The 16648-nt window shown below is 43.1% G+C and overlaps 1 protein-coding gene across 3 annotated transcripts in view; it reads right to left on the bottom strand.

Annotated features, from left to right (window-relative positions):
- Positions 1-69: 69 nt before the first annotated feature.
- Positions 70-16648, bottom strand: part of cacnb4a (calcium channel, voltage-dependent, beta 4a subunit) — a 28082-nt gene continuing 11503 nt past the window's right edge. Inside the window, exons 2-14 of one of the 3 annotated variants that reach the window (XR_014699085.1) lie at positions 14721-14840; positions 13681-13803; positions 12901-13028; positions 11057-11136; positions 10888-10907; positions 9640-9720; positions 7347-7405; positions 7147-7256; positions 6880-7031; positions 5823-5918; positions 5497-5673; positions 1234-2051; positions 70-330 (exon numbers count right to left, since the gene is read on the bottom strand). Coding sequence is in view for 2 of the 3 variants with exons in the window: in XM_084545224.1 (XP_084401350.1) it covers positions 1791-2051; positions 5497-5673; positions 5823-5918; positions 6880-7031; positions 7147-7256; positions 7347-7405; positions 9640-9720; positions 10888-10907; positions 11057-11136; positions 12901-13028; positions 13681-13803; positions 14721-14840 (1407 nt within the window). In the remaining variant the exon portion in view is untranslated. Of the gene's footprint in view, positions 331-381; positions 2052-5496; positions 5674-5822; positions 5919-6879; positions 7032-7146; positions 7257-7346; positions 7406-9639; positions 9721-10887; positions 10908-11056; positions 11137-12900; positions 13029-13680; positions 13804-14720; positions 14841-16648 lie in introns of those variants that run through there. The other 2 variants (XM_084545225.1, XM_084545224.1) reach the window with 2 other exon arrangements.

Genomic DNA, 16648 nt, shown 5'->3' on the forward strand with positions numbered 1-16648 from the left:
AGACAGGTGTAGTGTATTTTAGAGCAGGATAAAAAAAAATAAAAAAAAATAAGCACAGTACCATTCATACAACGGCATAAGGGCAGTTTATTTCATTACAATTGTAAAATGACAGTGCACACAAACTTCTAATCGATGCATCATTCTCTCACAGGCAGTATTCAGATCTTTTAAATTGTTGCGTATGCTCCACTGTTTTTTTTGTTTTTTTTTCTTCTCGAAACAACAACAACAAAAGCTACTGTATATGGCAGATAAGAACAGAAGTCTCCTTGTCCATCGTCCTTGTTTTCCAGAACCGCTGCGATAACGGCAGCTCTGGCCTATGAACTGAAAAAAGGGGGGGGGGGGGGGGGGAGAAGAAAAAAAATAAAACTCAACATGAGAGTTTTAATATCTAAAAATTACAAGATACAAAGATATGTCATTAAAATATGGTGATATATCAATCCTGTAGCACACGTAGAAACTCGAATTGCAGCTCGCTGCTTTAATTTCTGTGAAAGTAGCATGTAATAGGACAAATGCAGCGGTCCTAGCCAGTCAAGTGAAAGAGGGGTCTGTTAAATTGCTACTCTGTTTATTTTATGAAACCTTTAATAATAAAGGATAATTAATATGTGTACGCGAAGATTTTAAAGAAATTAAACAGATGGAATGTGATTTAACGTAGTGAACTTAAAATAAATTAAACTCTCTCTCCTTTTAAATATTTTATCTGTATTTACACATGGAAGCCCTCAATATAAGCCACTTGCTAAAATCCAATTCTATGAATCTCAAATGCTGCTAAACACATGGCAGATGAGTGCAGTTAATAAATGAGTGGTTCGTGAAAAAAAAACGATCCAGTGACTCCTTTGCTGGAAGCGTTCCTCCTTGTTTTATAGCTTTCTTGTGACGGCTAAATCATAAAATCTCTCAACAACTTAACACGACGCCCAGAATCAAAATCCCATCGGATGGGTAAGAACATAAACGCTACACTTCTAGGTCTAAACGACCTCTCGTTCCTGAGGTTTGGAGCTTTTGAAATATATTATAGTATCTGCATGACTTTTACGTTTCGGTCACGATGTGGCAAAAGTTGGAGAAAACAAAAAAGAACATGGGGGCACGTGAAGCTACCGCATGAACCCTGAAGAGAACACCACAACACCATCCATGTCACTTCAAAAACAAATTAATAAAATCTGGGAACAAGCTTTCACGGGGGGGGTTTATTACACTCACATCGAGGACGGTGCCACACAAACTTGAGGAGCGTTACAGATGCATTACACTCTGCTTCTACGAGCTCCCGGACGCGTGCAAACAAGTTCTGTGCTCATCATCACTGCTGGATGCTGTCTGGCACCGGCTTGAGTCAGGCCTGTAATTACAGTCCTACCTGCATGCTACAGTAACAGCTGAGATAGTGGGAAGGGTCCAGAGGAGCCTACGCCCCACACTTTCCCTTGCTAGCGTTTTTCAAATCAGGCCCAGCTTCAGCCTTCCCTTTAAAACATTACGTTTCTGCTCTCGTGCTACTTTCATCTCCACTCCCTCGTTCACATCTAAGCAAGAGCAGGATTCTTTATTATTATTTTTTTGTTCCAAACGCCCATTTGGCAGGAGCTGAGGCCAAAGGGGGTGCAAATGAGGTACTACACAGAAATAAGAGGTTGTTACAGTCCACATGAGTGTAGTAGTTTCATCGTGTCACGTCAGAGCCGCTTCAGCTCTCCTGTTCGTGGTGGTTTGCGTTAAAGAAAGGCGGGCCCGCGCTTTGTTAACAGCAGGGCCGCAGCTCAAAGCCGGTGCCTGGAGTCCTGGTTGTAGCCTCCCGGGGATCCTCGGTTGCGGTGAGGCTTGTAAGAGTCCTGGTAGGGGTCCTGGTAATCCTCCTCCACCAGAGGAGAGTGGTCCCGGCTGTGCTGGGAGCCCGAGGACATGCGGTTGCGATTCTTCCGCGCTCGCTCGTTGTGGTAGTTCTCGTCGGCGGGCATCAGGCTGCGGCGTTCGACGGGGGAAAGGTCCGTCGTGTGGTTGCTGTTTCGGTTTCTTTGGGCCTGTTTGAGAGAGGATATACTGATTATATGTAGCATTACACTTAAACAGAACCTATATTACGTGTGATTCATGAATTTACATGTGATAGTTGTTCATTTTATGTGTAAATATGAGATGGAATATAATATTTTAGACAGTTTAGACTATGGTGCTTTTGTAAGTTAGAAATAAAGTGGTTGGCTGAGCACAACAGATGCATCAAGATGACCTCCCTTTAAAATCAAATGATGTCCAGCAGCACCTTAAGCTGAGCTCACAGGTGGTAAAAATCAGCCTGACCCTGGCCTACCCACCTACACTCTGATGGAAAGTGGTCTTCAAAAGGAAAACTTACAACCAAAAAGCCTCTTGTTTGATTTCTGGCGCTCTGGACTCATGAGTCAGAGTTTGAAGTATCGGGCTTTAACAGAAATCCCAGAAAGCACTTTGTTTTCTGAGAAGCTGCAGCAGTGAAGAATGGTAGACGTCCCTTGAAGGATTAAGGTTTCGTAACTGCAAAATAATATCTGGTTTTCGTCAGAAACTGTTGTCTCGTCCGTACTGAGAAACGCAAAGATTCTTATCTGCCGCGCAGTGACATCAAGATCAGTCCTGAATTCATTCAGCAGCATAGAAACAACTGCACACACACACACACACACACACAGACAGAGTCATAAAGAGCCCTGATCAGAGACAAAAAGAGCAAGGAGCAGTGGTTGCAACAGAGCCCCGATCTCTCAGTCTGAAAATACATGAAGCGAGAGGAGACACTGAAACTTGAGACTTGAGCCGCCAGAAGGCAGGTTCTTCGAGATACTCGGAAAACATCCTGGTACTTCCTGGAGAAACTGTTCCTAGAAGGCTGGTGCTGCTTTTTATTATTTTTTCTCTTACAGCACTGCATATAAAATTATTTACTAATTTACTTTAACTGCTGCATATAGTCATCAAATATGGTTGTAAAATTTGTCAGGAGATTGTTTTTTTTATTTATTTTTCCACAGCGAACAATTGTAATGGACTGAAGAGTGGACCTCCACCAATAAGTAAGCTGCAAACATTTACAACTACTTTTTTACGACTGCAATATTCATTCATTCGTCTTCTGTCACTGCTTGTCCTCTCGAGGGTTGGAGCCTATCCCAGCAGTCATTGGGCGAGGGGCGGGGTACACCCTGGACAGGTCGCCAGTCACCAATTAATCTAACGAGCGTGTCTTTGGACGGTGGGAGGAAGCCGGAGTACCTGGAGAGAACCCACACGGAACCCAGAACTTTCTTGCTGTGAGGCATCAGTGCTAACCAACATGTAACTGTGCCCACTATATATCTATAGCTATATAACAGTTATATATAAATAGATATCAAACCAACTTTGAATAGGTGTGAGAAAAGTAAAAGGCACAATCTGGCCCCATTCCTGGAACTTTTCCTGTGGTCTCCCGTTCATTAGCAGATGGCATTCATCCAGTTGTCCTGTGAAGCTATGATCTGAAGAGAGTTGGACTGTATTAAAGTATGCCAATGACTAATTTAAATTTACACCTTAGTAAACAAGTTCCACGGAATGAATAACTTTTGCCGTCAAAGAAACCTCCAGCGTACAGGAAATGTGCAATAAAACCCAAAACCATGGACCAGGAGACGCTTCAAATGTGCGAAGAGCTGCAGAGTTGGATGGTAAAAATAAACAAAAGGAGACACTTTTATGCATATAAAGAGTCGCTTCCATTAACAGCAAAGAAGAGAGCTCAGCCAGCATGTCTTTGGATGGTGGGAGGAAGCCGGAGTACCCGGAGAGAACCTACGCAGACACAGGGAGAACATGCAAACTCCACACAGGAAGGCCCCAGTCGGGTGTTATACAACCTGAGCTGCAACCTTATGTCGTCATTAGGTTTAAAAGTGAGCGGGACTGGCTGATGTGTCACAGCATGTCCCCCTGTCACACTGAAGACGGGTTTGTTTCCACAACAGAGAGCCTGATTCAAGTCCACCCTCTGGTAGGCGCTACGGAGCACTGTACGCCAAAAACAACAAGGCATGAATAGTTTCAGGACGTCACTCTAATGAACACTAGCAGTCCCCTTCCAATAGCACCTACTTCTGTGACACATTATTATACTCATATTTACAGTTTAACTGCACCGTCCTGTTCCTCTTTAACTTGTACAAACTCTTTCTCACCGTGAATACTGCTGTATGTGTGACATAGACACACACATTTTTAACTTAATGTCACGAAGGGGTAGCGGGGATGGGAGTTTCGGACCCAAATGCAGTACTTTGAAGGCAGAAGTAGGCAAAAAAAAAAAGATATTTAATAAAAAAAAGACCAAAGATAACAAAACCAAAAGCGCTGCCGAGGTGGCAGGAAATCCAAAAACCAAAACACTATGAAAAAACTAGAACAAGACATGAAACTATGGCATGGCAAACATAAAAAAAATATGACATGAAACGTGGCAGATAAACAGTATAACACGACAAGGAACAAAGGGGAAGGCAGGGCTATATATACACACACGAGGAACAGAGGTGACGAGACACAGGTGAAGCAAATCAAGAAATAACACAAGGTGAAACCAATGATCTAATCAAAAGGAAAACACTGAACACCACAGGAAATCAAGAATTTAACAAAATAAAACAGGAAACAGAAAACTGAAAAACTAAACACTAAACCATGACTATGAAAAACCGAGACATTAACAAAATACAATAAACAAACCCAAGAAACTAAACCGTGACAGAAAACGTGACACTTAATGACTTAATTAACAAATAACACCATCTGTATATATACCCCGTTTTATGAAGTTCAGGAACAAGTCCACGCCTCAAACATCCAATTACCCACGCCTGCATATGCAGGCACGTCTAACCTCCCCTCGTCCATTTGGCTCAGTTCTCAACCCCCACCCCAACCGTCTCTCTGTTCTTTCTTCTCCTTTACAATCTCACTGCAGGAACCGGGGGAGCCGAAGCTTCCAGTGATATGCCAACACCCTGAATCTCACTCCCTGGGTTCCTCTATCTGAACATCGGAGGACCACCATTGGGCTCCTCGCATCCCATCCCCTACCTTTCAAAATAAACTTCTCGGTACATACTGAGGTTTGGTCTTGTTAGTGAATTGTTCTTCCTTCATAACCACCTTTGTTTAACTACACTGAGTGCAATGTGTAACCTAAGTAACCGGCTCAACTTTGGTTTGTCATGCCCGTCCTGCAGCGACAAGTGTCAAGCACCAGTATTCAGTTTCATAGCGCTGGCTGCCATTAAAAAAATGACTTGTGGCTTGGTATTAACTCAGAGTAATGGAATGTTTTCCTCTGAAGACAGACACATGTGAAGTTGTGGTTCATTACACACACCCATAAATCATCCGGGAGTTCAAACTTTAACTAACCAAAGGAAAGTAATACAAGGCAATGTTATTTCTTCAGCCTGAAACGTTCACCTGAATGGCAGCCGGATACGGGGAGAGAGCAGTGGAGCCCAGATTGCGTCCCAGCAGGGGGTTGAGTGGCGTGCTAAGTGAAGTGTGTGTAGCACGCCAGTATGCCTCCAGGTACTCCGCCAGGTGTTCGCACGCATCTTCCAGCTGGTTCTCGTCCAAAATAATATCAAACATCTCCTGAGGAGGGAGAGGAAGTGGAGACAGTGTAGCTGCTGGTGCTGCATATGGATTTCTTTATAAAGTTTTACCACCGACGGCTTCAAAATAAAACAAACTTGCTGCTCTTTTACGTTTTAAATTATTTTTTTCAAGTTTTTTTTACTCACGGAGGGACACTGTGACAGTTTTTCTGCCGCGACAAGCTGCACGTTCAAGTGTTTGCTTTGAGATTTCCCTCTTGATTTGATGAGCCGCTGCAGGACCTGTGGGGAAGCACATGGGGAATATCTCCAAATATGGAACACACACAGACTACAAAGACCTACTGGGCCGTAAACCGGCCACCATATTAGCTCGACGGGCCTCTTTATCACCATCTCCTGCCCATTTAAAATGGTCCTCCCGACATTAAATAAATCTGCCACATGCAAGTTTGCGAGAGGAGATATATTTCCAGAAAATCGGAACAACGCAAGTAATAACACGCCTGTCACTGCTCCCGTAACTCAGAGTAACAGTCATGCCTTCTGCTTTAGACTCACTGCCTGGACGGGTTTCCTCATAGTTCACTTAGAAATGTAAATAAAAAGGAAATTAAACTAAAACTCACATATTGTTTTGAAGAATGTTAATCCTAAAGAGCTTTAAGACTATAAACATAGATCAGGCATAACATTATGACCACCTTCCTAATATTTTAGGTGCCTCCAAAACAGTTGTGACTCATCCGAGAATGGACATGGGCCTTCTGAGGGTGTCCTGTGGTGTCTGGTAACACAATGTTGTTAGTGGGGGGCCTTTGAGGGGAGGGGTCTCTGCGGATCATCCCACAGATACTTGATCAGTTTGGGATCCAGTAAATTTGGATGCCAGGTCAACACCTTTGTGAGTTGTTCCTAAAGCGTTTTTGTGTGTCTGCATCCTGCTGGGGATGGCTGCTGCCATCAAGGAGTGTCATTGCTATGGGGTGGGGGTGCCTGGTCTGGTCTAGGTGGGTGCTACATGTCTAAGTAACATCCACACCAATGAATGAATGCCAGGTCCGAAAGTTTCCCAGCAGAACATTGAATTGTCACAAGATGGTCAATGTTATTCACTTCCCCTGTCAGTGGTCATAATGTTGTGGCTGATTGGTGTATAGTATCCTGTTAAGAGTATTAAACAAACGTGAGAATAGAAAGAGAATAGAAAGAGTCTGTCTCTTGTCTGAGCCTTCAATCTTACCTTAGGTGAGGATACTTTCACGTGGACGATAATGGGCGCTAATGAGGTCTTGATAAGCTGCGCCGGGTGGTTAATGGTGTCTGCATCCAAAACCACCAGCTGTAGAGACCTGGCCAGCTCAAAGATCCTCTCTATTTCACTCTGGACCTCCGCTACAGAAAAAAAAAAAAAAAAAAGCAATGAACAAGAAGAGGAAGAGAGAAGGTGGCTTCCTCGACACCAACACGACATGCACATCATTGAGTGAGGCAGTTCCTGTAGCTTTACCAAGGCTGGAGCGGGTGTTGGATCTCTCAATGATGGCCCTCTTACTGGGGTTGTTTAGTACTGACCTCTTGGCCAACGATATGTCGGCCGTTACCCTTGTGATGGATATCCTGAAAGGAAACACACACACACACGTGTCACACAGAGCACGCCGGCAGCAGAGGGATGAGGCAACAATCCAGAGATGATTCACTGCTCACCTCCCATCGAACCTGTGCTTCAGGAAGTCAAACAGCGCCTTCTGCATCATATCCGTCACCTGCGGAGATCAACCAGGAAGGAGAGGTTTAAAGACGAAGCCTGTAACGCGGCATCAGATAAACTGGACTCTTATTATTCACTCTGAAGCTGCCCGTTCATGCTGTTGCAGAGCCAGGTCTGTGCATTACACACTCGACTGAGCGACTGCCTACAGTGAGCACAGTTTTTTCCCCCCCTCCTCCTCCCGGCTGCCTGAGCGCGGGCCACATTAAATAAAGTGATTAAGAGCTACAGTGAGATGTGTTGCAAAGACGGATGCACGGGTGATGAATTCGGTACAATCACAAAGCGCGGCCTCCGATATGGCTGGCGAATATGAGGCCGAGAAGTTCAAGACGGGAAGAGAAAGTCGCCGTTAAACAGTTATAGGAATAGTTTGAGGCTTCTGACTCGAGGCGGTGGACGCGTGAATCGAGCCAAGCGCTGTGTTTGGCTGTGTTTGGCTGTGGCGCTCGTCTCTCTGATTTGTTCGAATGAGCTCGACGGTGATGGATTGCCGACAGGGGCCTCGTGTCCTCTGTGCCGAAACACAAATCAGCTGTCACATGAAAAATAGTGAAATGACTGAAAAAGTCTGAGCACTGCACTCAAAAATTTTGAGGAACTTCCAAAAAAACAAAACAATATGCCTCAAAAGTACTTCTGCTTTTGTAGCATTTTGAAAGTGCACCTTTTTGTGTTATTTGGGGGGGTTTCTGCTTGAACATATTGGATGAGAATACAGTTCTTCCAGCGCGGCCCACGTGACTCTTATTCACCAACATATGAGCGATAAAAGTAACTACATCCTCATTCTGCCGCCACACAGAAAGAAAACAAAATCTGATTCATCAGAGAGAGAGAGATTGAGAGATTGAGAGAGAGAGAGAGACACAACACTGCTCTACAAAAAGTAATCAGGGTAAATCAAATTATAGCACAATGTAAAGAAAGCTATCTGGACCATTGGGAAGAAACAACTAAAAGCCAAAGTAGATTGGAATGTTATCTTGCCCTTAAAAGAGATTATGAATTAGCAGAATATCTCTCTACTGTCAGAGATAGAAAGCAGAGACAGATCCTAACCAAGTACAGGCTCAGTGACCACAAACTGGCAATCCAAACAGGAAGACACAAAAAATCATGGCAACCAAAAGAAAACAGAAAATGTGGTCACTGTTCGACAGGTGAGGTTGAGACAGAGATGCACTTTCTCCTACAATGTACAAAATTAAATGACACTAGAAAAATTTATTGGAACAAGTTCAGCTCTTTGGTTCCAGGTTTCAAAGAGCTGGACGACCTCTCCAAATTAAAAATACTCCTCGGAGAAGGAGAGCGGGCACACCTTGCTGCCCAGTATGTGTTAACATGCCACACCCTGAGGGACAGTGAGTGATCGAGGCACACACATACACACACACTGTATATAACTAATAGAATGTTCATAATGTATATATCTTTGATTTATTGTATTGTACTTTAATGCTCTGCTTTGGCAATATTGTTTTTTTAAGAAACTTTCATGCCAATAAAGCCCATTTTGAATTTGAATTTGAATTTGAGAGAGAGAGAGAGATAGATGGGTGTGACGTGAATATCTGAACATGACTCATCTCATTCAAAAAAAATAAAAACTAAAAAAATGAAATAAATAAAACCTTTAGTGTATTATTCCGCGTTTCTCATTTCAAAGCCCGTGCTCCACTTTCTCGGAACGATGCGGTTTACCCCGGAAGGTTGTTGCCACGGCAACGGCGGAACGGGAGGCGAGGGCTGCGATTCCATGACAACTGACTCCAAGCGCTCCCAGCTCCCAGCTCCCACCACCACCTCCTTTTATTGTTTGCACCGTGGCACCGATGATATAAATCAAGCAGTTTTGATTTATTTTAATGTTGGGAACTTTCCCTTCAGAACCAGACGACATATGAAATGGTGATTCAGTATGAATTGTTATTAAGGATGAATTGTCACTCCAACGTGTCAAATGTCACAATAGGCCCATGATGTGGCAAATTATTATTATTTTTTTTTAAGTTTAATGTCTGAAAACTCATTTTTACCATTGAGATACATGTTTTTGTATGAAAACCCAACTCTTTGCTTGTCACAGTAATAAAAAATGTCTTTATAAATGCACAACCTAGAATATTCAGTATGTTATCAGTTGCAGAAAACCTTATCAATGTAAATATTGTATGAAAATAAAAGGCTGAGTCATATCGCGTCAGGAGCAGCGGTGCATCCTACCTCGTAACCTTTCAGGGACGGTCCCACCAGGACAACCGGCCTCATAGAGGGAACCACGTCATATGGAGGGACGTGCTCAGCCTGTCAGGGTGGGAACACAGTTACAATCAGTCATTAAGTAAACAAGCAAATGCTCTAGGCGGAAGAGATATGACATGAGACACTTGGGAGTATTTGGACATGCAATAAGTCTGCTTGTCCCTGATCGCAAGACCATTTGTCCACCCGATCACAAGTGTAAAAACCTAAAAATTCAAAGCACAACAATGCCACGCCTGTAATATTCACTGTAGTACTAGCCGGCCTAATCGTTGTAAGTGCATCTGCCAAATAAATGGCAGGAGATTGAGTTTTAATAACAGATAAAGCCCGGTCCTGGTGCAGGGAGCGAAGCTGGAGACATAATCAACCTCGTGCAGTTTAGCAGAATGGGACTCAGATGCACAACCCAATTAATTCAAAATGAAGAAATGACTTCATGCATGGCTCGTGACCTCGGATTAGAATGTGCTGGACTGGTTTAATGGTAGTTTAACTCTTTCAGTTAACATGGGCTTTAATCTGGACTAAATCCAATATGCAGATTGGTCCATATGTGTTTGGACACTGGCACATTTTTTTGTCGTTTTAGTTGTTGATCAAAACATACTGAAGTATCAGTTGAAAATGAAGATGAAATCAATATAACATTTAAAGTGCAGACGTTGATTTAAAGTTTTCAGAGGTTCCTGCAATTTGGGATCCTCTATTCATAATAATCAAAATATGGGAAAATATATTTAGATTAATTTAGTTTTCTCTAGACATAGAAACACTGACATACTGATAAATTAAATCTGTTTAATTATAATCTAGGATTTATCACTGCTTACTATTAAAAAAATAAAAGACATCACATTAAATCACTTTTAAATTCCTTTTTTTTTTTTTTTGCATTTTAATTTCCGGTGGTTGCGCCAAATATTTAAAAATTATAATCTAATTAATATCAAGAAAAATGACATTGGCATTGGAAAAAATGACAAATTTCCTACATTTTTAAGCAATTACATTTCAAAAAGTCACATTTTCTGAGTATAGTTTGTACTTTTTGTGGCCTAAGTCTTTTTCAAATGCTTAAACTTTGATAGTATTTAAATAATCTGGACAAGTTCAGAACAATTTAGTACTTCCTGTGAATATTACCTGTGCTTTACATAAGAAGAAGACATTTTTCCATTTAAAACCATTTTCAGTTGCAGTACTCACCACTTTCTGCTTCTGCTTTCCTGAAAAAGTCATGAAAGATCAGGTGAGTAAGTGCGTATTGGAAATGACAATTACATGAGACACTGTAAAGCATGACAAAACCACATGAGGTGAATAATAGAGGCACAAGCAAATTCCCATTACATATTCTGACCGTAATGCTTCTTACCTGCAGAGTTTGGGTTGGGCTTGAATGTGCCTGAAACCATTTCTCCCAGACTGGAGGAGGAATTCCCGCTGGACTTGCTGCTGGATTGATAACAGTGAAGAGAAAGAGGAAAGTGTTAATGGGTTTTCTAGCAGGTTATCAACCGTCAGGCTCCATTGAGAAAGAAACTGTGTTCATGCACAAAAATAGCAGTTTAAAGACAGAAATAAGGAGTTTGGTAGTATTTCTTGGATGTGTTTTAACTGCTTTTATGTGAAATCTTGGTAAGGTGGTGCCATGTTCTTTGTTCTTTGACAGTAAGCACATAATGACGTCATGCTTTGGACTTTTGAATGTTTTCTTGTGTTTCCTGTTTTTGTTTTGTAAGCTTCTTCGAGGTATTTCCGTTCCACTCATCGTTGTTCCTTATTCCTTGTTTTTTTCTTGCTTTTGGTTTTTGGCTCTCGCCTGTTTTTGGATACCCTGCCTCAAAACTACAGCACCTTTTGTTTCTGAAATCAGTTAGTTACTTACTTTTTTATTTAAGTTATTATGTTTCCTATTGTGTTTGAAAACACAGTGAGGGATCACTGCAACTTTCCAAATTCAGATGCCACACTTCCTTAGAATCATAGAACTGCTCCTCAAAAGTGAAGCCAAAGCAAGTAGAGCTCCCCCTGGTGTCTGGCTGCAGTATAGCTCATAAGCTCCGCCTCCTACATGTTAGCGGATGGGACTTGGACCAAACTAAAACACTAAAGTACATGTCAAAAAAAATTTTCAAGGATGATTTCTGTCATTTTAGGTAGTTGATATAATGTTGATGTATGTTCAAGTGTAATTTCGTTGGAAAAGTATAGTTTTAGTTAGTTATTTGACGCTATAGAAACATGATGTGACATAATGGCGACGACCAGTTGCCAAACGCTCCGTAAAGCGTCCTGTGGGACCATGATAGTTGTAAAAAAATAAAAAAATAAATAAAAGTATAGTGTATAATCCAACATTTCCTTGTAACTAGTGGAGGTAGAGCAGAGCACAGTATTAATTAAAGGAGAACACGAGTGAGTCTGGAGGAAGTGTGGTCGGGTCATCCATATCGAGGCTCCACGTCTCTCCACTCTCGGACCGTACTGCTCAGACTCTGGCTACAAAACTGCAAGATGGCGACGCCTGTATACCGGGAAAACAGCGTCAGTTTAGCTAATGCAAGGAAGTGGGGGCGCGTCATCCATATTTATATACAGTCTATGCTTGGAGTCAAGACCTCCAACAACGGTTTGTAAAATCAGTTGTAATTCCTACACCTTTCCTCTAATGAATACACTTTAATTCAGTCTACTATTGAGTTATTATTATTATATATTATTATATTGAATATTATTTTATTGTCTGTTTTGTTTCGTTGGTGTGAAGGCTGGTTCAGCAGTATAAGAATATCGTGTCTTTAATTTGACCATGTGTCTGTGTTGCTTTGTTGATTTGTTTTGCTGTTTGGCTCAAATTAAAATGAAAGAAATAACCAAAAGCTGTGCAAAGTGACTTTTTTTGTGTGTCACCATTATAACTGAGAAAAGATGACAAGCACTCATTAGTCATCTCGGGGGCCAAGAAAAAAAAAATCGCCCCATCTGATGGAAAATTCTGCGATGGCCACGATCCAGGCGCACCTCTGAGAGGCTGGACCGCGCAGCACAACTTGGCTTTCATCCACCCGACTTCCTGCTTATCTGCCAGCTCAACTGCCAGCCTCTACTCATCCCTAAAGTGTCTCTTCTACTCAACACAAACGCTCCATCTCTCCTTATCCCCTCTTGATCCGTGCGCCTCCTCTGCGATATCTGCCGCCGACTCCCCCTGCTCACCCGTGGAAGCGGCCTCTCTTTTGTTCCTGCTGGAGTCGGATGTTCTCCAGCTTCAGAGGGCTCGGGATGAAGCCGATGTCGCAGCCCTCTTTGACCAGGCGGCCGATCCACCAGTCATTATTGTACTTCTGCAGAAAGAAAATCAGTGATTAAACAAGATAAGAATGAAGTATTCTTTCGGGAAAAGAGTTTAATGACGAAAAAGAACATGATGTGTAATCGAAATAACTATTACATCTGCAGAGATCGTGTCCAATATCTGGGTCTGAAAATACAATGTACAACGTAATAGCAACACAAAAGAGACGTTCAAAGCTGCAGACGGACTGTGTGCAGCAAAAATCTATTTCATTTCCCGAGACTAAATGGAGGGACACACATAAATATCATCCTGACCCAAAGCAGAGAGCTATTTCTGAGTTTATTATTTCACATATTAGTATTACACCACACTGGTGTAATACTAAGAACAGGATGAGATGACTAAGCTCCAGAGGGGTTTGTGTATGGACTTTTGTGGTGAGACTACTTCCTCTAAAACTCCAAACCTCGCCTTTTAAGCATTAACACCCGTTGTTAATTGAATTTTGAACAATATATCTATCCTTTCATGACATACGACTGGTGAACATTATTTAAGATCGAGAGAAAGTCTGAAAAAAATATATATATATAGTAAAGAAAAGCCTTCTCCTGTGGTTAAACACTGAACTGTGCAGCCTGGACTCACTTCATGCACTGCCACAGCATTAAAAGCACTATATAGTGGCTGAGTTGTACCTCTTTGATGTGGAGGAAGTCCTTGGCGTCAAAGGAGACGGCAGTGCCCGCCACGGGAACGTCCTCATCCAGCGCACCGCAGTAACTGACATTGGTCCTCACGGCGAACGCCACCGCTTTACTCTGCAGGACAGACGGCGAGGCAAAGTAAAGAGGTTGTTTAGCCCAGAAAACGCGACAGGAACAGGATCGGTTTGTATGCTTAAGGACATGACACGCCAAGCAAGCAGATGGGACGTTTGCAGGTGTTTGAGCAGGTGAGTGTCTGTTGCTTTGTTTTTTTTCTCCACAGTGTTGTTGAACTAGTCAGACTCCTGACACCTTCTGTATCAGATGATTCAACGGGTCATCTGAATAAACTGTAGACCAACTAATGAGCATGATTCAGTGTGACGGTTTGTAGCTCTTCCTAGCCTCACAGTTTCTCCTTTGAATGGAACACAGGTTACTGCCACCTTCTGGCGAGAAGATTTATAAGCTTTCACGCAGGCGCAGAACATACACCGATCAGGCATAACATTATGACCACCTTCCTAATATTGTGTAGGTCTCCCTTGTGCCTCCAAAACAGTTGTGACTCATCAGAGAATGGACATGGGGCTTCTGAGGGGTGTCCTGTGGTGTCTGGTAACAGGATGTTGTTAATGGGGGTCCTTTGAGGGGAGGGGCCTCTGTAGATCATCCCACAGATGCTTGATCAGTTTGGGATCTAGTGAATTTGGAGGCCAGGTCAACACCTTGTGCTGTTCTTCATGTTTTTTTTTGTGTGTGTTTTTGTGTGTGTGTGCCTGTGTCAGGCTGCATCCTGCTGGGGATGGCTGCTGCCATCAAGGAGTGTCATTGCTATGGGGTGGGGGTGTCTGGTCTAGTCTAGGTGGGTGCTACATGTCTAAGAAACATCCACATGAATGAATGCTAGGTCCAAAAGTGATTCTGCATCACGTGACTTTTGTTTGTGAGCTCAGATTGTGTACGTTTTAATGTCATGTACAGTACAGTACAGTACAGTGCGTATCTCTGTTGTCCCCAGTGAAACCGACCTTAGCTCTCTCCAGCTGAACAGTGGCCTGCTGCTCCCTCTCCTGCCGCCCGCCCTCCTTCTCCTCTTCCAGGGACACATCCGAGTCAGACGGTCGGCTTGTGTAGGAATCAGCTGAGCCCTGCAGAACAAGAGAACAATATATAGACTGTCAACAACCAACGTTCCCGATGTGATACAGGTTAAACCTGACGCCCAGGACACCTAATAATAATAATAATAAACAGCTCTATTGTGTAATTTCATACATCCCAATCAAAAGGAAACACATTCAAATGCAAATAGATGTAGGCCCCCGACAAGATCCTGTTTCTTAAAGCCGGGAAGAACAAACAAAAGAAGGAGGCATGTGTGTGTGTGTGTGTGTGTGTGTGTGTGTGTGTGTGTGCGGCTGGGGGCGTTGAAGTGTCACATGATCCGTCGCATTACTTTCCATGCAAGATCAAAAGCTGACAGATTAAAGATGATGCACCGGTCGGCAGAGAGAAGGTTCAAGAAGATGCTGGTTTATTCGCAGGAATAAAATCAGCAACGGCACGGAGGACACAAACCGAGAGACATCATCAGCTGATGGCAGTTTGATCAAATATAAATTCAATGTTGAAATGCCTGTCACCACCTCAGGACCCAGGTGCCCTGATCTGGTGAAAATATCTCAACCTCTTCCTCAGGTTGTTTGATTAAATCTCCCTTGTTTTAAATAAATTGTCTTACAAGAGTGGGCTTTGTGTCTTAGATGCAGTCAAGATATGTCAAGATATAGCGAGTGCTTGCAGTCCAGACACAGGCCAGCAGTTTCCTCCTTTTTTAAATTAGCTGCCTTTAGCTTTATGTTTAACATGACGAGTGGCGGCTCAAAGGAAAAAGAAAATCCCCTTAAACCTTCAGTGCTTCTTGGAATCCTCTGAAAGGAGAGATCAGCACCATTGTTCAAAATTACATTCGTTGGCATTCGTTTGACGATGAGGCCGTATAGAGCCGTTTGTCATGTGCTGTTTGAGATCTGATGACTGAGGAGCCTGCAAGTATATAATTATGATATAAAAATGACAACTCTATTCACCGTTGCATTCACTCATAAGACTGGCTGGTACTTAAAATGTCTCCAGACTGTGTGTTTGGGGGCCTCTTCTGGGACCCGGTGGCGTCCCAGTAATGTGATAACCTCCGAGCCTGCCCCAGGCTGGAGATCAGTCTCGTCGCATCACCATCACCGGAGTCATCTCTTTCCTCATTCGCTCAGCCGCTCCCTCAGTTCTCTTCCTTATTAGCTGCAAGTCGGTGTCTTCTGGGTTAGAGGAGCAGTAAATACGCCCCCGCCCACTTATTTATGGCAGAGAGGGATGATCGTGAACTAGGAGGACGGCAAGACCGTGACCGGCTAGCTGAGGAAAATGTGGAAACATAAACAGGAGCAAGAGCGGAGGCGTGGCTGGGGAGCGAATTTCCCCTAAACGGAGACTTGTTATGGCACCAGTGTGCTCATCAAGCTCCAGCATCAGCATGTAGTGAGCTGCTCATCCTGCAGAGAGGGGAGGGCTCTTGATCACCACACCAAGCCATGGCAAAGACTCCTTCCATGCTGACAACGGATTATATGGCTGTAATAATACCATAAATCCGTTTATTTATTAGCTAGTGTTCTCCTATGAAAAATTAAGCGAAAGCTGCAGTTCCTCGAATGACCACTTGAGGCCGTCTCCAACAGCGAGCCAATCGCAATAGACCTCCATGTTTTGAGTGGCAGGTGGGTGCACTTGCAGGTTGCTGGCTAGCTACCTCATCTTTTCCTTATGCCTTTGCATTTTCTACATTAGCTACTCTGTTGTTAGCTTGCTAAACCGTTGACGCTAACAGTTGCCTAGCAGCGGGCTTCTGACGATTTCCCGGAGATGTTACCAGCTGAACTCTAAACAAGTTGCGTACACG

The sequence above is a fragment of the Chelon labrosus genome (assembly GCF_963514085.1).
Source record: "Chelon labrosus genome assembly, chromosome: 5".
In the NCBI taxonomy this organism is placed as follows: domain Eukaryota; kingdom Metazoa; phylum Chordata; class Actinopteri; order Mugiliformes; family Mugilidae; genus Chelon; species Chelon labrosus.